Raw genomic sequence first — 15,279 nt, 5'->3', positions numbered from 1 at the left:
AAATATAGTCTTCCTCTGGGTATAAGAATTTCAAGATCACTAGTCATGTTTGCTACTTTGTTTTCTCAATAAAAAATTCACTTGCTTAAGCTCCCACACATCTCCAGTCTTTCTGCCACTCTTCAGTTTTCACAGCTCTAACAACGTGGCTGAGGCTGAGCCTCTGAATGAAGAATCATCCCTGGAAGAAACAGCCCTGTGCTGCCAATTCTGTGGGGTGTGTGTTTATCATGGGGTGTATACACAAACCAGCACAGGTTTCTAGCCAGGGAGGCACCATGCACATGTTTGTTCAATTGCCACTCTCACTGGATTTCATGGCTTGTAAAAGCCTTTCAAACATCAAACTGACTTTATAGTTCGGTCATCTTCCTTCTAATTTTTCTTTTCTCTAAAAAACAAAATCTCAATTTCTTCCCTTTCCCTCAGACTAGCATTCAAGTGTTTGAACCTCAAGTGAGAAAAGCCCAAGGTGTCCCAGACCGCCACAGAGAACACTCAACGGGAAGAAGAAGATCTGGAGAGACACAGGTCATGTCAGATGTCTTCCTTTCTGGGCTGACATGGGTGGTGTTCAACTATACGGCTGCAGTCATGGGGTTCTTCTGGCGTGGATCCTGGGTCCGGTAGGGGTACTGGTCTGGGCTGGCCCCACGGGGCCCTGGTCTGCCCATTTCCTGGTAGGCTGGTGCTCTGTGGTGCTGAGGAGGTGAAGGCGGCACATCTTGTCGGAAGGGTCCTTTGTGATGGGGAGCTGGTGGGGGTGGGTAGTATTGAGGATACCGGAGGTCTGCCACTCTCATATCTGGGGGACAGGGATATCCCCCTTTGGGAAGATGCATAGGATGAGCCCCTGGGTAATATGGAAGCTCCCTTTCCTTATAGAGCCCTCGAAGTCCACCTGTCAGATAATCTGCAGGATCCACAGGTGCGCCCCTGGAAAAGAAAACAGACATATGTCAGCAGCTCCTAAGCTAATTGTCCTGCTAACGGCCACCTTGCCCACCTTCCACACTGCTCAGTGTGCCCACAGGCTACACATGGGCAAAGGAGTATAAGAAATAATGTGTGTCTTTAAAGAGATCATTTTTTCTCCTCTCCTTATTGACCATCTTAAGTCACAGGTGAAAGTCACATACTGAGTAAAACAGAGCTACAAGGTGGCAGGAACCTGGGTCCTGAATATCAGGGAGCCACCAGGTCAGCCCAGGACTGCTTATGCTCCGATTAGAACATGAGAGAGAAATACCCTAGCTTACATAACTCTCAGACGTTGGCTTTGTCACACTAGCAATGAGTTTGACCTTCTCAAGTATTTGTGGTCATTGGAACCTTCTCTGTTGAAGTCAGTCTTGAACATGGTGATGGAAAGGCAAAGGTTATTAGGAGTTACAACTTTCCCGTGGATTGCATTTCATTTTCTTTCAGATTTTGGGGTCTTCTTTACATTTCACCAGTCTTGGTGAAAGATGTCAGTGATGGTATCATTGTCTTCCCTGGGAAGATGTGGTCAACTCCCAGGAAATGCTTCTCAAGTATAACCACCACCCATCTGTCAGTGGGAGCCTGTGTGCTGCTGTGATGCAGAAGTTTCAATGGAGATTCCAGAGAAGCATAGACTGAAGAGGAAGTTCTGGGAATTTACTTCAAAAAAAATCATCCAGTGGAAACCACATGGACCCCTGTGGTCCAGTTTTCATGTATGGTATGGGTATGGCTGACCGTAACTCAATAACAGCTAACAACACTCTTGGTTAAACTCTGGTTGGCTACTATCACATTCCTGTGGATATTGGTGCATCTTACACAATCTCCATTCTGTAATTCCTAGAAGTCCCAGCCCAAAATGCTGGTAGTTACTCACCTAAGCTCTGAGAGGGTAATACTACCATTGTAAAAAAAGAAAAGAGGCAAGTATTGCTACCAGCCCAGTAGCTGAGTGGGGAAAACCAAACCAGCTGTAAGTTGTACTCTGGAATGGAGAGACTTCAGAAAGGTCCAGGGCAAGAATAAACACTAACAGAAAGAGACCCTGTCTGGTCTCCCTGCTAAAGACAACAAGCATCTTCTGATCCATTTGCCGTAACAGAAGCAATACGTCTCTAAACAATGTGCAGATGACTGCATTTTATCTAGCCTGGGGTTAAACAGATGAATTCTGTTTGCAGCTCTTAAAATCCCATAAACCTTCTGTGCACTTCTTCCCCACCACCAGCTCTTTCCCACTGTTTCCCACTCCTCTTTTCATTTCTCTTTTTAAAAGGAAAACAGCAACAACAATAATTAATGAAAAGCTCTCCAATGTCAGACAGCCAGAGAGCTACAGCACTTGAAAAGAAATGACAGGGCTGGAAGAATACAGTATCTGTGGTTAATCAAGCACTGTCAATGGGGGTCAAAATCACCCTGTAATCTGCAGAGTTTGATGTTAAAACAGCTTTGCAAATTCCTCGAATCAAAGGTTTGACAAGTTGGGTGGCGTGGACACGTCCATAATGATGAACCATAGAATTTCTCTCTCTCCTTTCTTGTGTCTTAATTTGCCTATCTGTAATCATGAAAGATAGATCTTTGGGCTTTGGGTAATTTAGTTAGAGTTTTCAGATGGGAAAAAAAATTAAATTGTTTGCGTACAAGTTATTACAGCGTCAAACACTATCATTCAGTGTAGTTTGCTTTGCTCTATTTTAAATTGCCCGTGACAAATAGGACGCAAATACATAATCTGTCATGTAGCCCTGGGACACAGAGGACCAGGGTTTTACCTCTCCTTTCCTTTTGAATTCCATTTTATTATTCTGAGATCTTGCAGCATTCCTTCTATCTTTTATCATAAAATGTTTACACCCCCGCCCACCCTGCGTACTCATTTCTACTTCCTTTCTGCTCATGTTAAGAGATTTCTGAAACACTTTTAAAAAAAATCCCAAATCTGTGCTTTCTCTCCAAACCTACTGAAGATATTTCTCTACATGAAGTAAAACATGTGGGTTTTCTACACTCATTTTAAGCCCTCGGGATAAATCACTGCCATTTGCAACACGCAAACATTATCTGCCTTAAAATGAACATACAACCAACATTCCCTCTGGACTCTCTTAGCATGAATGTTTCCTGTTTAAAATGGAAAGAGCAAGGAGGAATTCCAGGCCTTGGACTTTTAGGGTCCTGTTCTCTCCCTGGAGCCCTCTCCCCTTTAAAAGAGAACATTACAAAAGACAGGCACGCCTGGACTTTTTTTTCTCCTTTTTTTCATTTCTGTAGAGATTATCCAGATCAAGTGGTGATGGGCAGAAGCCACTCTGTAGATGCCGCCAGAACGCACGTGGGGGGACAGTGACTCTCTCCTCCAGCACCACCTCCTCCTCTTCCCCAAGTTCAACTCTCCCAAGTTCAACTCTCCCTGCCAGAAGGGAAGTTTCCCAGGGCCAGACCAGCAAGGCTCAAGACGGTTTGCTTACATGTGGCAGAAGCCCAGCGAGGTAGCTGTTCTTTGTCAAAGAATGAAATCATGGAAATCTTCTCATTCTGCAGAACTCATCCTAACAGTTACCGTTTTTAATTTTTCAGAGAGTAGACAAACAATGAGTTGGCCTATCAAAACAATGTTCAAGGTTCAAAGAGTGCTCGAAGGGAGACATTTTCTGTTCTCCTCCTCCCTTTTAGAGGAGGTTTTGCTAGTGTTTATAATAAATGTTGACTATAAAACAAACATTCCTACAGGATTTTCTCAAACAATTTCTGAGCATGGGCCAGCATTTACTGTGTATGCATTTGTGGGTGTGTGCTTATACTTATATATATATGTATTTACAAAAACATTGGAAAACCAGGAAAACAAACAAATCAAACCCCCATCAGAATCCTTGAGGGAATTAAAATTTTCTCTCAGTCAACCCTGAATTTTCTTTTTTGTGAGTTCATGTGCAGGTGGTTACAAATGGTTAATGCACTTGGTTGCGAACTGAAGGGTGGGAAGCTGGAATTCTCTCAGAGGTGATGAGGAAGAGAATGGCCTGAACAATCAGCTGTGGAAATCCCAGAATTCTACCTGCACACAAACTGGAGTCAATGTGGTAGCCATGGGCTGGTTCTTTGTGTGAAACTCAGCATATATGGGCACACAGAACCCCGCTTACAGTGGGTCGCAGGAAATGCTTATCCTGGTGGGTGAGCCTGCATGTTTTGTGGCAATCCTGAGAAAGCAGGGACAGACAGCCTTCTCTGGAGATTCTGATTTAAACAAGGCTCCGCCTCACAATTCTATCAGGCCTTCAAGACCTCTCATTTTTCATGTGGTCTCTAGAGTTCTGTTGGTGTGTGTTACTGTTGTTGTGTACCATCTAGTCGGAACTCCTAGCTGACCCTCTGGTGGGTTTTCAGAAGTAGTTAATTGTGCAGGAGGTGACTGCTCATCCTTCTTCCGTGGAGCGGCTGGTGGCCTCGAACCCCATGCCTACAGGATTGCAGCACAGCTTCTTGCCACTAGGCCACTTGTTAAAGACATCACAATTTAAAATTTAAATCAGAAATGATATTTACACAAATAAGGGGAACAGCCTATATTTGGATATTTTTTAAAATAAAAATAACTTTTAGAAACTCATGACAATTTTTATAATTTCAACTCCTCTTTTCTTTCATTTTAGAAACATAGCTGGAAGCTACAGGATTTTTATTTTACTTGGAAAAGTCTCCATGACTGGCTCCAATATTCACCAGTTCTCAGTCACAGAACAATGCTAACCTTTAAGCTATGGCAAAGTCATCATGATACTGACATTATGTGATGGATGCAAACAAAATAAAAAGAAACCCCAAACCAATAAGGATCACTATTTGTTTTTATTTTACCATGAAACTTTCCTTTTTTTTGTCATCTCAATATGCCACTTTTTAAATTTTTAATTAAACAATAACAAAAAAGATGGAAAAATAGGCTAAGAGAATCAGTTAGTTGGGTACCAGCCCTCTAATACTCTGGTAGAATGGAAGGCAGGCTCCTATATTGGCTAAGGCAATTCTGTTTGGGCAATGGGCTCAGTAATTGAGGAACTGACTCTGCAATGGCCAGGAGGCTGTGAATCTTCCCAAGTCTCCTTGATGCTGATACAATTGAAAAGGAAATCTCTTTCTTCTATGCTCAAAACAGGAGGCCACTCCCGTCTCTGACATTTTCATCCTGTCTCATGACTGACTAGCTGGACCATAACCGTCTTGAAGGAAGGAGGTGAGTTTTGCTCTCTAGTGATCTTCCTCTCTCAAGTCAGCACAGAGCTTTACACTGTGTTGATGCTCCATAAATATGAAATTGGCACAGGATAGTAAAGGGGGGAATCCCACACAAACATAAACAGTAAACACAGAGGGTCAGAGATGTGCAGCAACTAGGGGCAGATGAATAAAAAAAAGTGGACTCTGCCTGGGAGTCTGGCAATGTTGAGGCAAGCCTGGTCGCTAACTCTTACCTTCTCAAATATCAGTTGACCGTGGGTTGATGATTTCTGATTTTCAAGTCAATTTCATTGTCTATGTGTCTGTGTTGTACCAATACCATGCTGTTTTGATTAGTGTCGTTGAGTAGGAGGTGGAACAAAGACAGGGAAGGATGATGAACTGAGTATAGCCTTCGAGGGGGCCCAATACAGAGAGACTGTAAACTTTGTAAGAGTTGTTGTTAGGTACCATCGAGTCAGAAATGACTCATGGCTGAGATGCCAGCGGGTTTGCAGAAGCAGTAAATCACACAGGAGGAGAGTGCCATATCTTTCTCACATGGAGGCACTAGTGAATTCGAACTGTGTGCCTTTGGGTTGGCAGCATAGCTCCTTACCACTAGGCCTCCAGGCGAGAGCTATTATTACATTTGTCTTGTTGGCAAGAACAAGATTCTCTTTGTCTTATCTCTGTTTCTTTGCATAATACTAGAAACATAGTAGATGAGACTGCAATTTAATTGCCTTGACTTACCATTGAGGTTAATTAGGGAATTCAGAGCTAAAAATTAACCGGAAACTGAGTTTATAAAGTACAAGGTAAGTGTATGCATAAAATAATCTACTTAAGACTCTCTTTATTTTGGCCCAGTAAATAATTTTTCTTTATATCATAAACACAATCATGTAGGAACACCTTAATGTATGAGTTTCAAAATAGAGTATACAGTATTTAAAATAAAGGACTTTAGAGAGACAAGGTCAAAGTTAAAAACCAGATAGACCCACCAACTTTCACATATCTGGGCTTGAGGAATGATAAACATGAACCAGAGGCCCTGGTGATGTCCACTTGACCTCTGTCTTCTGGATTCTTAACTTTGTCTGTACCAGAATCCACATGATGGATGACTTTCATATAAGCCACATGCACCCAAGAGAAAGATATTCTAGGATTATGCAAACTTGTCTTTCCCCAGAACATTTCACTCAATGTTCTTCCTTCCCATTCAAGAAAACACAAGGGACTTAATAACACAAAGATGACATTACTTAGGGGAGGAGAACCTTGAGTTGGCTAAAATTTTTTTTAAGAAATAATTGCAGAAACAGAATCCTTATAACACTGATCTGATGGTGATTCACATTGTGTCATTGAGTTGGGAGGTCAAGTTGAAAGCCATTTCTATATCTTACTCAGTGAACTTATATTTTAAGAAGAGGGAGGATGGGGGATGCTGAAGTATAGCAAAGGGAAGAAGCAACACAGAGAGAGATCAATCTGTGGTGGTGGTTGTTATGTACCATCAAGTTGGAGCTGATTGCAGCTGACTCTCCAGTGAGTTTTCAGAGGCAGTAAATAGCACGGGATGGGACTGTCCATCTTTCTCCAGTAAAGCAGGTGGTGCAATTGAGCCACATGCCTTTGGTTTGGCAGCACAACTCCTTATCACTGAGCCACCAGGCTAGAAAATATTTTGGGGAAGAGGTACTTTTATCAGGCAAAGAAACAAAAGTCATGCAGTAAAAAAATGTGAAACCATAAAGAACTTATGAGCCAATGTGAGTAGGCCCAGCATAGACATAAAGCTTTCGATGTCTAACTTATGAAAAAAGATCCCAAAGGGCAGAAGCCTAGTCTTCTTATTTTCTGTAAAAAGTTATGTGTGCTATTAGCAGATAGAACAAAGACAATTTCCTAACTTCCAAGGTAGCTTTATAGGCTTCCTTTTTTGGTAAGATCAACTGTGACCAAGTTTGGGGTTGAAATGGGAGGAAAGAACATGATACGAAACTCCTGGTGTTGTCTGAGGGAGATGTTGGGACCTCTCGGTAGAAGGCTGACATCTGGTAAAACCATGCTACTCTTAAGCTCACCACATACGGATTATTTAGTGGTTGAGTTTGTGTGGGGGCTTTCTTCTCCAAATACTGCAAAGCTAAAGAAAGATCAGTGCAAACTAATATACTTATAAGTACTTGAGGCGCACAAGCTGTGTGGACAGAGATGCTTTTAGCTGGTGTTTGGAATTCCTTCCGTGTCGGGTTTCCCGTTTAACAGGACTTCATCCTGGGCCCAGGCACGAATGTGGTCAGCCAGGATTAGCAGAGCCGTCTGCAGTGTGTATTACATAGCTTTGAATTTTGTCAGTTTTACAGAATCACAAAGCACAATCATCATTTGATGGCCGACATTATAGGAGTGATTATGAAAAAGCCCACTTTCATCACTCACATTCCCCATTGTGTTATGAGGAGAGAGCACTGGCTCTTTGCTGTGAACTGAGTTGGAAAAGAAGTTCAAGCACCAGATGCTCATGACCCTTGTTAACACCAAGGGAATGTTTGTAAAGAAAATAAAAAAGAAATGGTAAAATCTGAGTGCTCAGAAGCTGTTTAGGAACGCAGTTTAAAGCAGATATAATGTTGATAGTTCACACTGAATTGTAAAGGTTTTTCAGCACTGATCACCAATACAAGGACACAGTTATTAACCAAGTGCATGTTCAACGAGGAGTGTTATTGTTGTTGTTAGCTGCCTTCAAGTCAAGTATGACTCACAGCAAACCTATGAACAACATGCCTGAACTCCATCCTGTCCTGTGCTATCTTCACCATCTTTCTTTTAACTGAGATTTTAATGAAAGTTTATAAAGAACTTGGATTTCCATTAATTCATTGTTGCACAATTCCCTATCTGCCCCCTTTTTTGTTTGCTGTTTTCTTTGGAAAGAAAGTTCTTTCATTGTTACACAGCCCCTCACCCCCCCCCCCAGACCACTTTACTATGCAGCTCTTATTCTGGCCTCTTATCATGACAATAATACCTAATCATATATTCCTTTTATACAGTTGTCTCCCTCATCTGTTTCAATGCCATATACATTTTTTTATTCCCTGCTTTCTTAATTTCTCCCCAACCCTCATGTCAGTCCTGTTTTATAACAGTGGTATTATGCAGTATTTGTCTTCCCTCCCCCCCACTCAGCATAATGTCCTTCATGGTCACCCATTTTGTATAATAGTTCATGAGTTCTTTGTTTTTCAGGGCTGCATAATATTCCATTGTTTGAATATACCACAACTTCTCTATCCATTTGTTTGTTGATGGGCACTTGGGTTGACAACACATGAAGAAATATTCAAAATCCCTAGTTCTAAGAGAGATACAAATCAAAACAACTATAAAATATCATCTCCCATCCATAACAATGGCAAAATTCAAGACAGCAGCAAACAAAAAATGCTGGTGAGGTTGTGGAGAAACTAGAACCCTTATTCACTGTTGGTGGGAGTGTAAGATGGTACAACCACTATGGAAGGCAGTATGGCGCTTTCTTTTTTTATTTTTTTTCTATAATGATATTTTATTAATTTTCATAAACATTTACAGAGATTTTGGGTTTCCATTCATTCATTGTTGCACTATTCTCTCTACCCTCCTCCCAGTTTGTTCTTGTCCAAATGCCACAGTGCTTGTCAAAGCCAGTTCTGATTAATCTTCTTTGTCAGTGTGTCCTTTGCCATTCCCTATCACTCCTCCCTGAGAGAGACTTCACCCTGAGTCATAAGGAAAAAGGGATGGCGTATTCTCTTAGCTACTTCCTGCTGAAAAGGGACGCTGTGGGTTTCAGGGTGAAGACCCTCTCTCACTACTCTAAAGGGCCCCTTTGGGAGTAGGAAACACATAGACTATTATGGAGATTGATTTTGGAATTTAGATGCACTCTTATTGATTGTGCTTGGCGTACATGTTCATATCCTAGAAGATGTATCATGGGGGTGTTGCAACCTAGAAGACACAAATTTGACTAACAAGTTATAAGTACATGAGTCAAAAATTATGGAAAAGTAAAAGAAAAGATTCTTTCATTGTTTTACAAACCCTCCCCCAGATCCCCTCCACCATGTAGCCCTCGCTCTAGACTCCTGTGATGACAGAAATACCTAGTTATATATCTCTTTTAAACAGTTTTCTCCCTCCTCTGTTTCAGTGCAGTATACATTATTGAACCCATCTTACTCAGTCTCTCCCCAACCCCAAGGACAGTCCCATTCTACAACAGTGGCATCATGTAATATTTGTCCTTTTGTGACTGGGATATTTCACTCAGCATAATGTTCTCCAGAGTCAACCATTTTGAATAATATTGCATGAGTTCCTTGTTTTTTAATGCAGCATAGTATTCCATTGTGCGAATATACCACAGCTTCTCTAGCCATTCGTTTGTTGATGGGCACTTAGGTTGTTTCCAACTCCTTGCTATTGTGAACAAAGCTGCAATAAACATGCGTGTGCATATATCTGCTTGGATGTCAGCTATGGTCTCTTCAGGGTATATTCCCAGTAGTGGAATTGCTGGGTCAAATGGTATCTCTATTTGCAACTTTTTGAGAAAGCGCCATATTGCTTTCCACAGGGGTTGCACCATTTTACACTCCCACCAACAGTGAATCAGGGTTCCAGTTTCTCCACAACCTCGCCAGCATTTGTTGCTTGTTGTTCTGTTAAATTTTGCTATTTTGACTGGGGTGAAGTTGCAAATAGAAATACCATTTGACCCAGCAAGTCCACTACTGGGATTATACCCTGAAGAGACCATAACTGACACCCAAACAGATATATGCACACCCATGTTACTGCTGCTTTGTTCACAATAACAAAGAATGGAAACAACCCAAATGCCCATCACCATCCTCATCATTTTTGACACACTTGAGCCCATTGCTGCAGTGACTGTGTCAGTCTATTTCATCTAGCTAGGAGTCTTCCTCTCTTTTGCTTACCCTCCATCTTCCCAATCATGATGTCCTTTTCCAAGGAATAGTCTCTCCTTGCAACATGTCCAAAGTACGAGAGATGAAGCTTCACCATCTTTGCCTTCAAGGATCACTCTGGCTGCATTCCCCACCCACCCACCCCCCCCAGATATATCTATTTGTTCTTTTGGCAGTCCATGGGATATTGAACACTCTTCTTTTTTTAAATTTTTTTTAATTTTATTTTTTAGTATTTCTGTGTGCGTGTACCGTCAAATCAGATCTGACTGGTACAGGAGGAGATTGTCCCTCCTTAACCGGCAGAGCGTCTGGTGGATTTGAACCTTTTGCCTCTGGGATTGTAGTTGCAGCTCCTTGCCACTGGGCCACCAGAGCTCCCCTGAACACTCTTCTAACACCACAACTCAAAGGCGTACATTCTTTTGTCATCCTTATTCACTCTCCAGCTCTCACTTACACAGCAAATGGTTGAAAAGATCACAGCCTGAATTAAGTTCATCTTCGTTTTCAAACTGATGTCACTGGCCTTTAGTATTTCAGAAAAGTCCCTGACAGCAGACATGACCAATACAACATGTCTCATGATTTCCTGGCTGCTGGGACTAAGGGTGCTGAGAGTGGTTCCAAGCAAGATGAAATAATTGACAAGTTTAATCCTTTCTCTATATATTATTATGTTGTCTATTGGCATATTGGTGAGAATCTTTGTTTTCTTGCTATTGAGATGTAATTTATACTGAAGGCTCTAGTCCTTCATCAGCAAATCTCTCAAGTTCACACTTTCAGCAAACAAGGTTGTGTCATCGATATAATGCAGGTTGTTTAGTAATCTTTTTCAGATCCTGATGCCACTTTCCTCTGCATAGAGTCCAACTTCATGAATTATTTGCTTGGCATAGGTCTGGAGAAAGGATACTTCCCTGACACCCTTCCTGATTTTAAACATGCCATGTTCCCTTGCTCCATTCAGACAACAGCTTCTTGATCTAGGTATAGATTTTGCATGGGCACAATTAAGTGTTCTGGGATCCCCATTCTTGATGATGTTAGCCAGAGTTTGTTATGATCCACACTGTCAAAAGCCTTTGCATAGTAAATAAAACATAAATAGACATTATTCTGGTATTCTCTGGTTTTAGCTAGGATTCATTTGACATCAGCAATGATAACTCTGGTTCCATGGCCTCTTCTAAAACCCCTGAACTTCTGACAGTTCTCTGTCAATATACTGTTCTAGCCATTTTTTGATATCTTCAGCAATATCTTGTTTGTATGTGATAGTAATGATATTGTTTGATAATTTCCACAGTCATTGGATCAACTCTCTTGGGAATAGGAACACATATGGACATCTTCCAGTCGGTCAGCCAGGCAGCTGCCCTCTAAATTTCTTGGCATATACTGGTGAGCATGTCCAGAGCTGTATCTGTTAGCTGAAACAGGCCAATTGTTATTCATCAAGTTCTTCAGCCTTATTTCTTGCTAATGCTTTCAGTACAGCTTGACTTTCATCTTTCATTACCATTGGTTCTTGATCATATAGTACTTCTTGAACTTTTTCAGTGTTGACCAATTATTTTTGGTAGAGTGACTATGCGTATTCTCTCCATCTTCTTTTGATGCTTCCTGGATCATTTAAGATTTTGCCTATAGCATCTTTCAGAATTGAAACTTGATGCTTTAACTTGTTTTTAATGTCTTTCAGCTTAAGAAGCACTGAGCAAGTTCTTCTCTTTTCATTCTCTGATTCCAGCTCTTTTGTACATTTCATGATAATATTTTGCTTTGTCTTCTTGAGCTGATCTTTGAAATCTTCTGTTCAGCTCTTCGGCATCTCTTCCTTTTGTTTTGGATTCTCAACAGGACAATTTTCAAAGTTTCTTCTGACATCCATATTATTTTTTCTTATCATTATCTTCTGTCTTTATAATGACCTTTTTCTTTCTTGGACTTTATGTAACAATTTCTCAAAACACTAAATTCTGTGGAGTTGGCAATGACTGATAGCTAAGTCCATAGAGAGTGTTTTGAAGCTGTAAATTTCATAGGAGGTGGTTCCCCATCTTTCTCACACCTCTCTGGAATCTCCTCCTCATGGAGGATTGCTCATTCTCCTCAAACTCTCTGGTGGAGCTGAATCTTGAGAGAAGCATCAACTTAGGGTTAGTGGAACAGCTTCCTACAAACTACACCACCAGAGCTCTCTACAACAGTTCCCTATAACAGTTTAATAGATGTTATCTGGAAAATAAAGAGCCTCAACAAGCCAATGTTTAAGGGCTTGGCTGCTAACCAAAAAGTTGATGAATATAACCTACCCAGCAGCTCCACAGGAGAAACACTTCAAGATCTGGTTCATTGAGGAGCATAGCCTTGAACAAACTATCAGTTGCTCTGCTTTATCACATGAGGTCACTATGGTTGCAAATCACTTCCATAACACTCAAGACCAACAATAACAGCAATCTGCAAAATGGCTCTTAAAAATGTTTTGTCCCAACAACAAGATAAAGGTAAATAATCCAATAGAAAAATGGGCACAGGATATGAATAGACACTTCACCGAAGAAGACATTCAGATGGTTAACAAGCGCATGCAGAAATGTTCAAAATCCCTAGCTCTAAGAGAGATGCAAATTAAAACAACTATGAGATATCATCTCATCCCAGTCAAAATAGCAAAATTTAACAGAACAGCAAGTAACAAACGCTGGCGAGGTTGTGGAGAAACTGGAACCCTTATTCACTGTTGGTGGGAGTTTAAAATGATGCAACCACTGTGGAAGGTGGTATGGTGCTTTCTCAAAATGTTGGAAATAGAGATACTATTTGACCCAGCAATTCTACTACTGGGAATATACCCCAAAGAGACCATAACTGCCACTGAAGCAGATATATGAACATTCGTTTTTAGTGCTACTTTGTTCATAATAGTGAAGAGTTGGAAACAATCCACGTGCCCATTAACAAAAGAATGGATAGAGAAGCTGTGGTATAGTCACACAACAGAATATTGTGCAGCTTTGAAAAATAAGGAACTCATGAAATGTTATACACAATGGGTGACCCTGGATGGCATTATGCTGAGTGAAATATCTCAGTCACAAAAAGACAAATACTGCATAATGCCACTGTTATAAAATAGGACTAACATGTGGTGGGGGAACTAAGAAAAGAGGGGATAAATAATATACATGGCATTGAAAGAGATGAGAGAGAGAATTGTATAAAAGGAATATATGATTATGTAATATTGGCATGACAAGAGTCCAGAATAACAGATGCATAGTAAAGTAGACTGTGGAGGGAGGAATGTCTGTATATCAATGAAAGAATTTTTTTTTCCAAAGGAAAAGCAAACTGGGGGGAAGGGAGGCAGGAAGGAAAATGTGTAACAATTAATGAATGGAAATCCAAGTTCTTTATAAAATTTCATTAAAATCTCAATAAATTTAAAAAAATCAGATGTATTGGTCTGGACATATCTCTTGTCAAGAATCTCTTTACAAAAAGCCAAGTTGTCAGCTTAAAGACTAAGTTATACCTAATCCAATTTCAATTGCTTCAAATGCATGTGAGAGTTGGACGAGAAGACCGAAAAACTGATGCCTTTGAATTGTGGTGTTGGTCTCACAACAACACTATTAGGTACCTACTATTATAATCCCTGATTTATAGATGAGGAAACTGAGCAACAGAGAGGTTAAATAATTTGTCCAAAGTGATGGAGGAAGCAACAGAGTTCAAGTTCAAACCTATGCAGGCTGATCAAGAAGCCATATGCTTGACTGTTAAGCTAGACTATTGTTTTGAGTTGAATTGTGTCTCCCAAAAGGATGTTAAAGTTCTAACCACTGGCACCTGTGAGTGTGACTCTAGAATGTGACCTGTAAATGTGGTTTGGAAATAGGTCTTTATAGATGTTATTAGGTAAAATAAACTCATACTGGAATCAGGTGGGACCAACTTCACAAAATGAGAATTCAACAGCCCAGTGCAAGCTCTGTGTGAATCTGAAGGACATGTGACAATTACATATTTCTTTCCTTAACTTTGAAGAAATTTTGAGCACAACAGCATCAAGTATCAAATAAAAACACTGTGCGTTTCTAGATGCCGACGAGTGTGGCTTTCTTTAGGACACTGTGTGAGCATTTTAGGCATTCCCTAGAGATACCACAGGTTCGGTTCCCGAGCACTGCAGTAAAGTGACTATCTCAATAAACCATGTCACATGATATTTTGGGTTTCCCAGGGCGTATGGAAGTCATGTTTATACTACCTTGTGGTCTGTTAAGTGTGTAACAGCTTTAGAAAAAAGTTTGCAATATTGTGAGAATTACCAGTACGTGATACCAAGACACAAAGTAAGTGTATGCTGCGTGTTGTTGGAAAAATGGCTCCTGTAAACGTGCATGATGCAGGATTGCCCCAAATCTTCAATTCTTAAAACAACCCATGGTATCTGCAAACTGTGCAATAAAACAAGGTATACCTGCACACATTTTGGATCTCCCTCATGCCTTGCAAGAGAGCAATGGATCCATTTGCCAGTTTCTACCAGATAGTAAATAGAAGAGTTTTTGGGTGTCCTCATATTGTGATGTGGAGTGTAAACACCTCAAGATAATTTTGGGTAAAGCAGGGAAGATAACTCTTAGCCTTGATCTCCGGACTGTGCAGGAAGTTTCCTAGCCCCAGGCAGGCCCAGTGGGACACAGAGGCTTCTCTCAAGCCTCCTGTATGGAATTCAGTTCTTTATTCAGCAGTCAGCTCTGAGGATAGCACCAGCATGAGAGAGTCTATATAACAGCACATTCTATTCAGCTCTTAGTTTTGCAGATGAAATGGATTTAAAGCACAAAGGTTACTGAATTGTATTGTTGAAATGATTTTTCAACACATGATAGAAGTTATTAAGAGTCTCGGGTACCGATGATGACTTGTGTTGAGCTGCCAGCATCCTGCCCTGGTTTCTTACTACTCTGACTGATCGGTAAAGACTGGTTATTAATGCCATTACCCACCTTTTATTTTCAAATCTCCTTTTATCGAAATTAGA

General features: G+C 40.7%; 1 protein-coding gene across 3 annotated transcripts in view; it reads right to left on the bottom strand.

Moving 5' to 3' along the window:
• Positions 1-578: 578 nt before the first annotated feature.
• PARD3B (par-3 family cell polarity regulator beta) overlaps positions 579-15,279 on the bottom strand; it is a 1,417,836-nt gene continuing 1,403,135 nt past the window's right edge. For all 3 annotated transcript variants that reach the window (XM_006889111.1, XM_006889110.1, XM_006889109.1), the window contains exon 22: positions 579-936. In XM_006889111.1, coding sequence (XP_006889173.1) covers positions 579-936 — 358 coding nt within the window. The remainder of the gene's footprint in view (positions 937-15,279) is intronic.

This window comes from Elephantulus edwardii, unplaced genomic scaffold (assembly GCF_000299155.1).
Source record: "Elephantulus edwardii isolate Elephantulus edwardi_28Jun2011 unplaced genomic scaffold, EleEdw1.0 scaffold00075, whole genome shotgun sequence".
NCBI lineage: Eukaryota > Metazoa > Chordata > Mammalia > Macroscelidea > Macroscelididae > Elephantulus > Elephantulus edwardii.
Note: the sequence above shows the minus strand (reverse complement) of the source record. Positions and strands in the feature narration are given on the sequence as shown.